Below are 13,235 nucleotides of genomic sequence, written 5' to 3' on the forward strand. Positions count from 1 at the left end.
TGTATATAACATAAAGTCTCCCTGATGTCAACCATAGGTTTCTGAAGAATCATTGTGAAGCTCATTGCTTATTGTGCTCCAATTGTCACAATCCTGGCAGCACCTCATACTGCTTAACTCCTGGCTAATCCCAAAATGGACAAAAAGGACATTACTTACATTACCAACAGATGCATGAGATATTCTCCAAATTCTCCCAAAAGGCATTCACACCAAAAACAGAGCCGAGCGGTCAAGTTCATTGACTCAAATCAACTGAGGTGATATCTTGTAGATAGCGGCTAGCTGTCACTCAAAACGGTTATTAATTCTACATAACTTGTAATTATTATTAATTATTTTATTTTTATATAATTTAAAAGGGAGAAGATTTTTTTGTACTAGGCAGTAAACACATTTATTTCTGCCCTAAAGCTGGGTCTATGGGGGACTGACTCACATTTGGAGCCAAGCTCAAGTGGTCATTCCAAGAACTACCGATTTTGACACTTATGCGTAGGTTTTACTTTTCAGCCCTGGAGATTGTGGTTTTGATCTGACTTTTTAGGATGAGATGATGAATTTACCTTTGACATATTAAGGCTGCATCAGAATGGAACAGTGCTACACAATTTCTTGTACTTTTTCTTCTTTTATTCAGTTTTAGAACTGCTACAAAGATTGTATTTTAAGGTTAGAGGAGGGTGTGGCATCTGGATATGACAGTGTGACAAAACTTTACACTAATAGATCACCGGGAGAACCCCACAAGTTCACTAGAAGGAAGACAGTGCACTAAAAAAACCAAACTCACAGCAATGAGCATTGGTACACTAATAGGAATAATGTTTTGACAGAGGACCGGTGACGTGAATGCTACGTGATCACTAAGCACTCAAAACAGCTGATTCCACACTGCTCTATGTGACAGCTTGCCGAACGTATCAGATATCAAGCAGAACACACATCAATCACCTTGGTCATTTATAACAAAATCAATGTACTCGACCTTGCCAGAGCCCCTATTAATTACACTAATCAAGTGAATGCATATTGATTGTCAATAACACTTCACTTGACATGAGGAAGCACGTTGAAACTTAAAAATTGTTATTCCTGCACAGTTCAATATGCTGTGGAGGAGTAAGCATGCAATCTCAAAGAAAGTCGTTATTGGATTTGTAGCAATGAAATGGAAAACATTTATAATCCGAACCCCCTTTTTAATCCAAGATAGTTAATGTGGTATGAAAGCCAGTGAGAACAGGTTTCACTAAGATAATTAATATAAAAGTCAATCTAGACTAGAGTCCTAATGGGCAATAAATTGGCTACCAGTTGGTTACTGACAACATATTGGTATCTGGCAGTTACTGTATGTTACCTTATGAAGAAAGCATCTCCATTACCAAGTTTTACCCGTTCATTTCTCAAAGTGTGAAATGTCGGGCTCAGCACATATCTAGGTCAAAATGCTTTAGAAAATAATACTTGACAAAATGTACACATGTATAATGTTTAAGTAACAAAAAAGACATCATATAGTTCAATATATCATTAATGGATTTTTTGACACTCTGACATTTGTAATTTCAGTAATAATTGTCTCCACCATGAGAGGCTAGCTGGTGTATGGCTAGATATATTATTCATGCAATACTAAACAAGACAACACAAAACAGATAAGACCCCCTGCCCAAGATACTTAGACAACTATCAAATAAAGCTACAATGTAAGATCTGTTCAGTCATAGAGGAAGGAAAACGATATCAATGGATAGGCAGTAGATACTACAGGAGTCCATCCTATAGTATTCAAAGCAACTGTACAGGTATTATTACATTTTCTGCCAGCATCATTAGCAAAATCTCTTGAAACAGTCCACCTTCTGTCTGCATGTGACGATACATACTTCTGCATGATATGACACGCAGGTTCATATGTGAATCTATACATTTTGGCAGATTAAGACAGACATTTCCTAAATGTTGGTCTCCTGTTCCTCAGTACTGCTAATTTAGGAAGCTTTCTTATACTCATCTCTTCACTAACCAACCCACTGTGCTTGGAAAGCGATTCCTCACATAACCAACCATAACAGCTGGTGTTTGCCTAGTAGTCATACTGCTTACTCTCCCGCCTCCCTATGTTTCTGCATGCCACAGTGTCAGCTTATACTCTATGCATTCACACACACATCGAAAAACAGATGAGACATCAGGAGTGCCAGGCAGTTGCTGCAGTGATAGAGGGACCCCATAAAACCATCCCGCATTCTGTTGGCACATCAGATTGTTAGCGTTAGTAAGGCCTTTTTGTAGCTCAATCCGTGGCACACGGCTAAGAGTGCAGTTGCGCTTATGTTTGTATGTGCTCAGACTCACTTTGTGTGCAAAATTAACTTTGGTCAGCCATGGAACAAGAAATCTCTCAATGCAACAAAAGGTCTATGTTGTTTGAACAGGGACACTCAGTATTCCTTGTATTTGCTGCACTGCTGGTCAGTGCAATCGACAGGTATATCTTTGTGTTTAGGAAGATAATGACCATACACACCTGATCTAAAACAACATTTGTCATAAAAATCCCATGAGATTGTGAGGTACTCGCTGTGTGTTACAGCAGCTGGTATTCCAGAGGAGAAATGGGATATTGTGCCACCTCCAGCTGGAAAACATGTCTGAATGTTGGTATATGAAGGTCGGAGCTGGCAGTGGTAGTGAAATACGCGGAATTAGTTGCCATGGTAACAGCAGCACGTTGCCTCACCAAAACTAAATTGCAAACATCAACACGTTTACACGTCGACAGTGGAAAACCTAAAATATCTTTCAAGCACAGACTCATTCAAAAACAGTCTTTTCTGTGCTCTGCTTTTAACCTGAGTCTGTTGTGTTTTCAATGGAACTCGAAGTGGAAACAGTGAGGAGATAAAGACTGAAGGGCTCCTTTGTTTTTGTTAGCTTACATGAAATAGTCTGTTGTGAGTTTGTTAATGTGCCAAACAAGACGATTCTCTATGTGTATGCCTTTGAAATAACTCATGACTCCTTATTCACACTCACAAATACATTTAACAACCTCTTCACATCAGTGCCTGGTAACAGATAAATGGGAACAGTAATTTGTTACTGATAGTCTGAAAGGGGTGTACATAACCATTTTATAGTTGAGCTTAACATAAATTCCACCACCATCGTGCAGTGGTTAGCACTGCTGCCTCACAGCAAGAGGGTTCCATGTTCGAATCCCAGTCTAGGCCCTTCTGCATGGAGTTTACATGTTCTCCCTGCGTTGGTTTTCTCCACTCCGGCTTTCTCTCACAGTCCCAAAAGCATGCACATTAGGTTATCTGGCTACTCTACATGGTCCCTATGTGTCAGTGCGTGAGTGGTTGTCTGTCTTTGCGATTGACTAGCAACCAGTCCAGCGTGTACCCTGTCTCTCACCCATAGTCAGCTGGGATAGGCTCCAGCCCCCCTGCCACCCTGATGGATACAACAGGTATAGAAAAGAGATGGAAGGGTCAAATTAACAAAAGACAATGAAGGACAAATTACAGATGCAACCATTAACAACAGTATATGAATTAAGCAGAAAAAAGTTAAATAGGTAGTGGCTGGATATGACTGTTGTGCAGACAATATGATGAGAGAAACATGGAGAAATTATATATATAGATATAAACCACACCTTTGCTGTTAAAATAATATCAATGATACTGATATAATTGTATTTCGTTTCTAAACCTACATCTATTGATCTCATGCATGAATGTAGTTCATGGAGGTATGAAGTCTTGTTAATGACATTCAAGTCTTTTGACTCCTACATTGGACAGCTATGAATTACTGACAAATTAATGACACATTAATTCAGTCTGGATCCCACCAAAATAGGTCTCCCACAAGAACTTTAAAACAAACTGGAGCAATTAAAAATGTGCATGACCATTTTATTTTTATACTATCTGGAGAGAGATAGAGGGAGAGAGAGGGAGGATAGTTCTAATGTTTGTCTGTTTGATGTCCAAATCACCTTTTGTTTCATCACATATCTGCCCATTTTCCATTGTTGTGCAGAAAATTTTGCGATACACTAGAATTTTGAGGTATTTTCAGTTACTGATGCATCACAGCTAGATGATTATCATCACCTTCCACAAGTTAAAAACAGTTTAAGCAGACACTAAACAACAATAGCATTCATTTGGAGTCTTGTTTCTAGCCAGCTAATGAATGCAAGATTCACTAGTCTTCTGGCTCTGGCTTTAGCTCTCTATTTTAACCGACTCTTGAAGAACACATCCGTCTGTTTAGCTGCAAAATGCTCCACTATCAAAGGAAACTAATGATGCCCTGCAGTGGCAAGAAATATTCAAATCACAATCAGGTGGTGCTTACTAATTTTTTATCTTCATAAACCTAGAAGAGAGTAACACCCTCATATTATTGAGCAGTGAGATGAGAGATTTTTAAATTTTAATGACTTGGAAAACTTGAAGTAAACAGGAAGAATAATAAATAAATAAATAAATACATTCAATAGAATCCAAAACTTCATCATCTGTCTCAGCTGGAATTGGGTATTGACTTGTTTTACATTAGATATGATGATTTAAAAAATGCCTGCTGGTGCCTGCTGTTTTTACAGAATGAAGAGGATAAAAATGTATTAAGGGAATCATTCAGTATGAATATAGCCATGGCAACCAGGCAGAGGGGTACAGAAACAAGACTGGTTCATAGTTGAGAGCTAGAATCAGTTGTATTCTGAGATTAAACTTTGCTCACTAAAACTGAATGTATTCACTACACCCACAATGACACTTTCTTTGTCTGAGGGCTTTAAGGGTGAAATATACACACGTAAATACCCTTTATTTATTGGCACAAGTCACAGCCTCTATTGGTTTGTGTCTTATTCTAGTGTTGCCTTCCTGGAGACAATGTACGAGCTACAGGATCAACTTAGGATCTCTTTCTTCTTTTTTTTTTTAAAACATAGCCCTTTTTGCTTGCAACATTATATTTACTTTGCCTTATCATTGACTCACATGTGAACTGATCACCATGGGAGGGACTTCCCTGTGATCCATTCCAGAGATCTGAATCACTAAATCTAGTTTAACAGTGTGCATTCATATTAATTAACTTCATATTAACGCTGGTCATAACATAACCTGCACACCTGCTTATTGCAGTACAACAGAAGTAGACTGTAACCCTTGGTCACTGCTATGATATGCAAGCGGTCAAACTACTGTATATTTTATGAATTACTGAATGTGTCTATGTGTGGGAAAGGGGTTGGTAGCTATGCCAGGAATCAGTTGGGAGTCAAATCGATGAGTGACTTCAATATTGAAACATAGAGCTTCAACTTGGTGCACTTTGCAACAGGGCCACTGATATTAAAAGCTACTGAATGGACTGAACATACATCAAACAGCAAAGCTACTGTGCTGATGCAGTCCACTGGGCAGACTTTCAGCAGCAGGTGATGTAAGCTAATTGCTCCATCAAAAATGTTAGCAGGAACAAAGAGAGTGAACTGCTTCCTTCATCAACAGAGCTGCCAGAGTTCTTGGAGTCTGAAATCAAACAAAGGCCAAATACCCCACAGAATAGCAGGTGTTCTGTGTTGAGGTGGCAACGTTCAAGCTCTCTTGTCCTCAACACAGAAGACAGATCATACATGTGAACAGATTAATATTACTAATAGGATTTTAAGTATCACACAATATCCCACATAACCACTATATAAATATATATAACGCTACAGTGCAAAAAAGTTTTTGTTCTTGTCATTGTACAAGATAAAACAATTTTGACATCCTGTTTCTAGAAAATCCCATCCATCCAGGGGAGGGCTAGTCTGTTACAGTTTCTAATTTCCCGTGTATCGGAATGAATGACTGTTATGACATGATGATGATGTTGTTATGATGATGTTATGATGACATGTTAGACCAAGAAAAGGTGTAATTAATACAATTAATGACAGCCGCCTTAAATTCACATAAGCCAGTTTCAGGGCCCTAGTACACCCATGAGGGCTCACGTATAGGGCTCTAAGGGACATTCAACAGCACTGCCTCCTTGTTCATAAAATGGACTCCACCTGTGTTTTATGTACCACTGACAGTGCTTTTATGTGAAGACATTTTACGTATAGAACAATCTACGATCAACGGCACTGCAGTCTGCCACCTGAAGAATATGGGAATTTGAAACATTATGGGTCTGTCTTAATGATATCATCTGGTACATTTAGGTGTGTAAGACTGAAAAATGACTGTAATAAACCCACTTGGTCACACAGGAGGTCTGGACTGCACCACTGCAGGAATTCTGGTAATGAATGAATCCAGGAATGTTTTGAAAGAGGAGATGTGTGTGTGTGTGTGTGTAGTGGTATTTAACTTTGATAAGTCTTAAGCCTGAAGTGATAATTCCATTGGCCTGATTTTTTTTTCAGGTAATTGCATGGATTTATAAATATCTTGAGCAAAGCCTCAACTCTCCATCCAGCTGACAAGGTTTGAATGGTTTTGTAAAACCGATTAAGAGGTCAAGGTCGCACCAAGTTACATGCAGCAAAATCTACATCAACCAGCTTTGATGTCAAGTGTAACTAATATGAGTGGTTTGATGATGATGCAGGTTAAATCTTGAGGAGTCTTGCTGAGGTTTTCTTCTCCTACTGCGAGGCAGAGGTTGGGCCGAATATGAAATGATGGCATGAAAGATATAACCAAAGCATCCTAAATTATAAATGGGGCTAACAATGGAAATGTGATTGGAAAATGACTGATGAGGAAGGATCAGATTAGTCATTTTCACTGTACAGAAGATGAGAGTGGACTTTGGAACAGACTATTATTGTGCACATATTTGTGAGCAGGTAATTGAAAATATCCCTCATCTAAATTTTCCATTATAACTTCAAAGACTGCGGAAAGCTGATGGATAATAACTGCGGGTATCATAAATTCAACAAATACGTTTTCTCCGATGGCGGTAACAGACAATACGGAACATATTCTCAATTACTTTTAAACTGCATACAGGCGTGGGGGCTTTGTTTAAACACACTCTGTTGCGTACACACAATCCAGCACTATGAGGATAAACTATGGAGAAGTTACTCTGCATAACAAGAAAACCTACTTTTTCTTTGATTCTTAAAGGTATAATGTGCATTGTTTGTTGTGGTTTATAAACACACCATTAAGTGATTCTGAGTTTTGGGCCTTATTATCAGGTTGTCAAATTCCCACCAACCCAACCATTGGTATTTGACAAACTGGGAATTAGCAGTGTAAAGATCCATCAATCTGAATCAATTTATCTATTCCAATGCCATTCAATATCATCAATGCAAAGTGAAAACATTGATCCATGTCACCATCTTAAGGATACAGCTTTTTTTTTTTTTAAGTCTGTATCACCATTTCTGTCTAAGCACACTTTTCTTCCTAAACATGCAAACAGTGCATTCAAATACATAAACATTCTCACTTCCATTTCTGCACACGCAGATACTAACTTGAAGTGTACAATTGTTTCATATAAAATACGCACACAGTGGTTTCATTGTGCAATAACATTTTCAATTCACTATTTCTAAACTAAAGCTGTAAAACGCATTACGACTTGAACAGGATGACATAAACCACTGTCCTGCTGCAGGAAATACTCAAAACTCCCTACCCACTATACCAAGCACAGACACATGTGCAGTCTGCCTTTTATGTACACACATAATCTCACAGACCCAAAATCATGCACACACCCTGAAAGATTTGCCATGCCTCTGCTCATTAGTCCACTGCGACCTGGAGCCAAGCTGCCTCATTAAGGAAAATCCTTAAACCACCTCTGATATTCTCTGACTAGAGGTCACTGTTTCATGCTGCTACCTAAAATAATGTTTATCAGGGGATTTATTGGACATTGTCCATTTTCCTCACACTGCACACTCATCAATAACTCTCAATTGTGTGATCTGTTACGGTGCAAAATCTAAATCAAAGTAAGTACGCCCAAGTATGGACCAAAGTATGAATACAGTGAGGATCCATTTCTTGCTAGTTCAGCAGATAAAAGCATGTGCATTTATTGAGGACTTAGTGGTATTCAGCACAGACATGACTAACTGAACATAAGTATATTCTTTCAGTTTGTGGGTAGTTGTGAAGTTGTCATCTCTGGGTGGACAGTCTCACCCTGAGCTCTTCCCTCTGTCATGAGAAGTGAGTCATGTCTGTGAAGCACTATTATTATCGTCTGCCTGAGGTGGGAATTAGAGATAAGCTGCTGCAGAGGCTGATTTAAGTGGAGTTCAAAGGAATTATTTTTTTAATAAAAGTATACAGTAAAGTATACACTCACTCTACATTTTTAGGTGACAATGTGTGACAGGTAAATTGAAACTGTCCCTCGTATAAGGCACTATCTTGCCCCTTAAGATACTTTTAATTTGAAATTCCCCCCTGATAAGCTGTAACAACATGGTGGTAATAAGATATCACTAATGTGACAGATAATAGCTATGATGCTACATGTTTTGAAATAACAAATATTTCAGATTGCAGGCAACTATAATAATCAACCTCGTCATTGCACACTTGCACGCAGTCACATCTTTATTTAAATTTGATCATACTGTTTCGACATAATTTCACAATAATATCCTTACTTCAACATTTCATTTTTACACTCAGTGCTCAAGGCAGACTGTGACTCCTATGCAGTCATGACCTGAAAATGCACATGTTAGAACCTCCTCCCTCCTCCTTTTAATACTGCATGTTTGCTGGAACCATGCAGCTTCATTTGCTGTTACTGATCCCAAACCAAATTCCAACTTTGAAGAATCAAAAAAGCTAAAGGGTGATTTTCACTGCATGTGATTGGGTGTCCCACTCTGTAAATCCCCCTGCAGCCCCCATTTGATTTACTCACTAAAATTTTTCTCCCTGAGAGGTGTGAGAAATGACAAGCTTATGAATCAGAATCAGAAAGCCTTTATTGTCATTACATACCTGGGTATACAACGAAATTTGGCAGCGCTGCTCCGTTTGGTGTTTGCATCACAATATAAAAATAACAAAATATCAAAATAGTGCAAAAAGAGTAAAATAAATAGAAATAGAAATAGAATAGAATAGAATAGAAATAAGGTACTATAAATGGAATAAAGAAATTAAACAAATATTTACAATGTTTGTAGTGTGAATGAAGCTTTACCATCAGCAGTGAGTGCACTATGGTTTGCCATTGTGCTAGATCACCCCTCCCTGATTTGTGGAGGTTTACATGCAGGCTGAAAGGACTGCAGGTATTACACAGGATTGGAAAAAAACCCTGCCAACTACTCTGCACATTTACCCTCTAATGTCTTGTATATTTACATTATACACAGTTAGTGTAGATGCAATTATAATATTTATCTATCATAAAGTGTGAGCCATCTATCAATAAAAACTACAAAAAAAGCAAAAAACAAAAAACTGCAATTACTATAGCATTTCTTTATCTAGCAAATCTTTAATAGACAACCCTTTTTCAGTTGAAAAACCTCTAAATGCATGTGTGCCCAAACCGACACCCACGAATTTTCCATTTACTGCTTCATCAATAACGTATGTAAGAATACAATGTTAAGGACTGATGGCCCTGACTTTCTTGACAGAACATGAAATTTTGTTCCTGGTTCTGATAAAAATGTGCCATCAAGTCAGTCGACTAGACAGAGAGTTCTCGGGAATAGCGCAACATGGTGCAATCAGTGTTTTCTTACAACACTGAGGGGTGAGGGAGGAGTTTCCTCGGGACCTGTCAAGTTTTGTCTTATTGCCCTGTGATAAAAATATGGTTGAAGTATGAGCCTAGCCAGTTAGAGGATCCATAAAAGATCTTGTTTGGAAACAGCTCAACAAAATGTTTATCAGCTTTCTTTGCCTCCACATAATTTCTTTCCGATTGTCCATCCACGTTACACAAACCAAATCTAAGAGAAGACCTAATTTTGCATTTTGTTTCCTGAAAAACATCACGTCTGGACAGAACCTAAAGGGAACAGGCCTTGTAGTTTCCCTGAGAACCCATGATGTGAAAAAAATTACTTTGAACACTTTAAGGTCATTAAAAGAGTTTGACGCACCCCTTTCATGGGTCAGTGGCGACCATCAAATGTTTCATCTTCTCTTTGCAGGACAAGTCAGTATCTTATCATACACAAAGAAAGAGAAATACTACCATTAGGTCATCAAACCTTAGAGAGAAAAGTCAACAAGTTGCAATGTACTGCATTTATTTATTCATATTTTTCACAAGATTAAACCCATTGAGATGTACCATCTCACCTGGTCTACAAATGGCCCCTTGCAACTAGCCAGAGGATTTTGTCATATTCATTTAGTGATTTTGTTATTCTCTATCCTAAGGTCCTACGGCAGTGAAATAATATCACGGAGGGAAAATACTGGTGTGGAAGTGCAGGCATAAAAACCTGCAGAGATTATTTACTATTGGTCAACTGTGTGATTCCCACAGAATCCTCAGATAGAAAATGTTGCTTAGAACATAATATACTGTACCTATTGGGTGGTAGCTGAGGTATTTTTAGCAGTTGGTTAAAAAAAAATTAAGCATTTTGGGAAATACACTTATTCCCTTTCTTGCAGACAGTTATATGAACAGACTGAAGTTAAAAGCAAGCAGTCAGGTAGGTTAATATTAAGACTCGAAATGGAGAAACAGCTAACATGGCAGCAGTAACAAAATTTACCATCAACTCCTTTTTCTACTCCTCATGCTAGACAGATTTAATCATACCAGCGGCCTAATTCAACAAGTCAGATCACATTAATAATTGACCCCTGTTGGATTTAGGATTGAAGTGAACCATAAAAACAAGTGTAGGCAGAAACATAACCAGATGAACCGCTGTGGTAAGATCAAGGGAGGCTAGTCAATTAAGCTAACCCGCATATCTTTGTCCAGAGTTACACAGGGAGCTTTTGGGGTCTTTGGACAGCAAACAGCACCTGAAACCTTCTGCATATCCGCTCTCACAAAGAGTTTAGTTGAAGGATACATCTAAGGACATAAATTTTATTGATGATAATGCTTTCTAAGGCTGATAATTAATGAGAGCGTCTGAGTGCAGCCAAAACTTTATCTTTACATCTGCAGGGTTTTGAAAGTTACCAGTATGTCATATCAAGAGGACACCTGTCCAACCCCACCCATACATACTTATCTCACCATTCTCTCTCCACCAGCGCACACACACAAGCACACACACACACACACCCTCTGAGCTTTAGGTGGTATTTCGACTTACTTGTCAATTGAGTTGTGTGCACATTCAAACAATAAAGATGATGACACAGACAGCAAATTCAGATAAGGAGGGAAGTGAGAATGTGGTGTGAGTAGGAGGATGTGTGTGTGTGTGTGCATACAGGAGAAGGAGGAAGAGGGAGTGTGTTTTGCCAGCTCCAGAATCTATTTAATAAAAACTGTCTGGTTTTCACTGTTGTCAGCAGAAAAACAGAAATTGTTTTTGCTGTATTTCTTAATAAATACAGACTGATGTGTATTGAAAAGTGGTGCTGAACTGCAAAGCTGTTAATGTTAAATTATGGTCCACGGGTTTGATATATTAAATTAAGCTGTCTGGGCAAAATGCCAGCTCAAAGCTCTGAGAAGCTGTGCAGCATGTGGACAGGATGAAATCTGACTTATCACCAAGAATATGGACACATGTGTTGGCTAATTAATAACACAGTAACAGACTGTGTATCCGTATGACTACTGAAAACATGGGCACCGAAATGGCCTCTTTTCTGTCCTACAGCTGAAATGATTTGCTCAGGGGCCCCCATCCTTGCTATCTGGAGGAACTCTAAGTGGTTTAATGGTCCTAGAGGGACACATTTTCACAACAGCTAACTGCTTGGTTATTGATCAGATCAGGTTTTAACGTTTATGCTCTGTTGTTCTATTGCATTTAACTCTAAAACTGTGAAGATGTGTCTCATCTGCGGCAAGAAACACTCCTTTCCACTTCTTAATATGACCTGAGGAGCAACCACCAGCTGTAACCTACCTAATAAAAGCAGTTTCACCTCTCTGGCCGCCTTCTCTCCGTCTTCTCGGAGGTTTTTGTCAATCATCTTTGACCTCTCCGCGGCAGCCTTATCCTCGGCGCTCACTGTACAACCCATGGCTCCAAACGCAGGGGCGCACCGACTACTTGCGGGGGGAAAAGCTACAATGCTGATGGCCTCAGCGTGCCAGACGATGCCAAGAATGTCGGTGGAGCAGCTCCTGTGTCCAGCACTGTTTTCTGGAGAGGAAAAACAGCCGATTCCAGAGTTTATACCCACGTGTAAAAAAGTCAATGTTCCTCCCCTGTTCACTGAGGGGATCGAAGATGAAGGAGATGCAAACCAACCATCTGGTTTGTTAATCTCAGGTCCATGTCGAAAGGCTCAGAACCTTCTGTCCTGCATCCATGCACAGGCTCAGTTAGATGCCTGTGCTCGCTGCTCCGCTGCAGACTGTCTAGTCGGCCTGGTGAGCAGCGCGTCCCTCGGTGGCGCGATTGCAGCAGTCCTCGTACGCGCCCAATTATGCACCTCGGATACTCTCAGCTACTCCTAGGACAATTGGAAGCGGCATCGACGTCACTTGGACAACTTGTCGCGATAGTTCAATTAAAACAGGTGAGCTCTCCAGTGTAGTTTGGGGTGGAACCAATTAAAGTGGAAGCCAGTGAGGCGTGATTTCAGGAGTGCAGTGTGGAGGCTGCAGGCAGTGGGCGCTGTGCCAGCGTTATTCCTCTGCGTTTCTCATGGCTGCCGCCTCTCAGACTACAAACGCGGCGTTATAGAGCAGTCTGAACCGGTCCAAGGGACCGACAGAACCGTGCAGGAGCAGGCTGGCCTTTGCAAGGATATGCGACGGGATGTTAAAAACTGGCTAATGGGTTTTTGTGTCACATGTTTCTGAGATGCATTGGCACGTAATGAGGCTGATAGAAAATGTGGTTGACAGCGCCCCCAAATGGACATAAATAGACATTTTCTCTGGTATCTAGCAGTTACCGGGCTAAGAGTTCTGTAAAGTCTTCAAGGTAATATTAAATAATAGACCTACCGACTCTTGCATAGAACCTTTCATACAAGAAATGCGACTCGAAGTGGCTTATTATAAATAAACGAACAGTTAATACACTT

General features: G+C 39.5%; 1 protein-coding gene across 5 annotated transcripts in view; it reads right to left on the reverse strand.

The window, feature by feature from the left end:
* The window catches only part of LOC124056253 (guanine nucleotide-binding protein G(i) subunit alpha-2), a 37,700-nt gene extending 24,697 nt beyond the window's left edge, over positions 1 to 13,003 (reverse strand). For 3 of the 5 annotated variants that reach the window (XR_006842965.1, XM_046383491.1, XM_046383489.1), the window contains exon 1: positions 12,104 to 13,001. Coding sequence is in view for 4 of the 5 variants with exons in the window: in XM_046383491.1 (XP_046239447.1) it covers positions 12,104 to 12,221 (118 nt within the window). In the remaining variant the exon portion in view is untranslated. Of the gene's footprint in view, positions 1 to 12,103 lie in introns of all 5 variants that reach the window. The other 2 variants (XM_046383492.1, XM_046383493.1) reach the window with 2 other exon arrangements.
* Positions 13,004 to 13,235: the final 232 nt, after the last annotated feature.

The sequence above is a fragment of the Scatophagus argus genome, chromosome 3, assembly GCF_020382885.2.
Source record: "Scatophagus argus isolate fScaArg1 chromosome 3, fScaArg1.pri, whole genome shotgun sequence".
Classification (NCBI taxonomy): domain Eukaryota; kingdom Metazoa; phylum Chordata; class Actinopteri; family Scatophagidae; genus Scatophagus; species Scatophagus argus.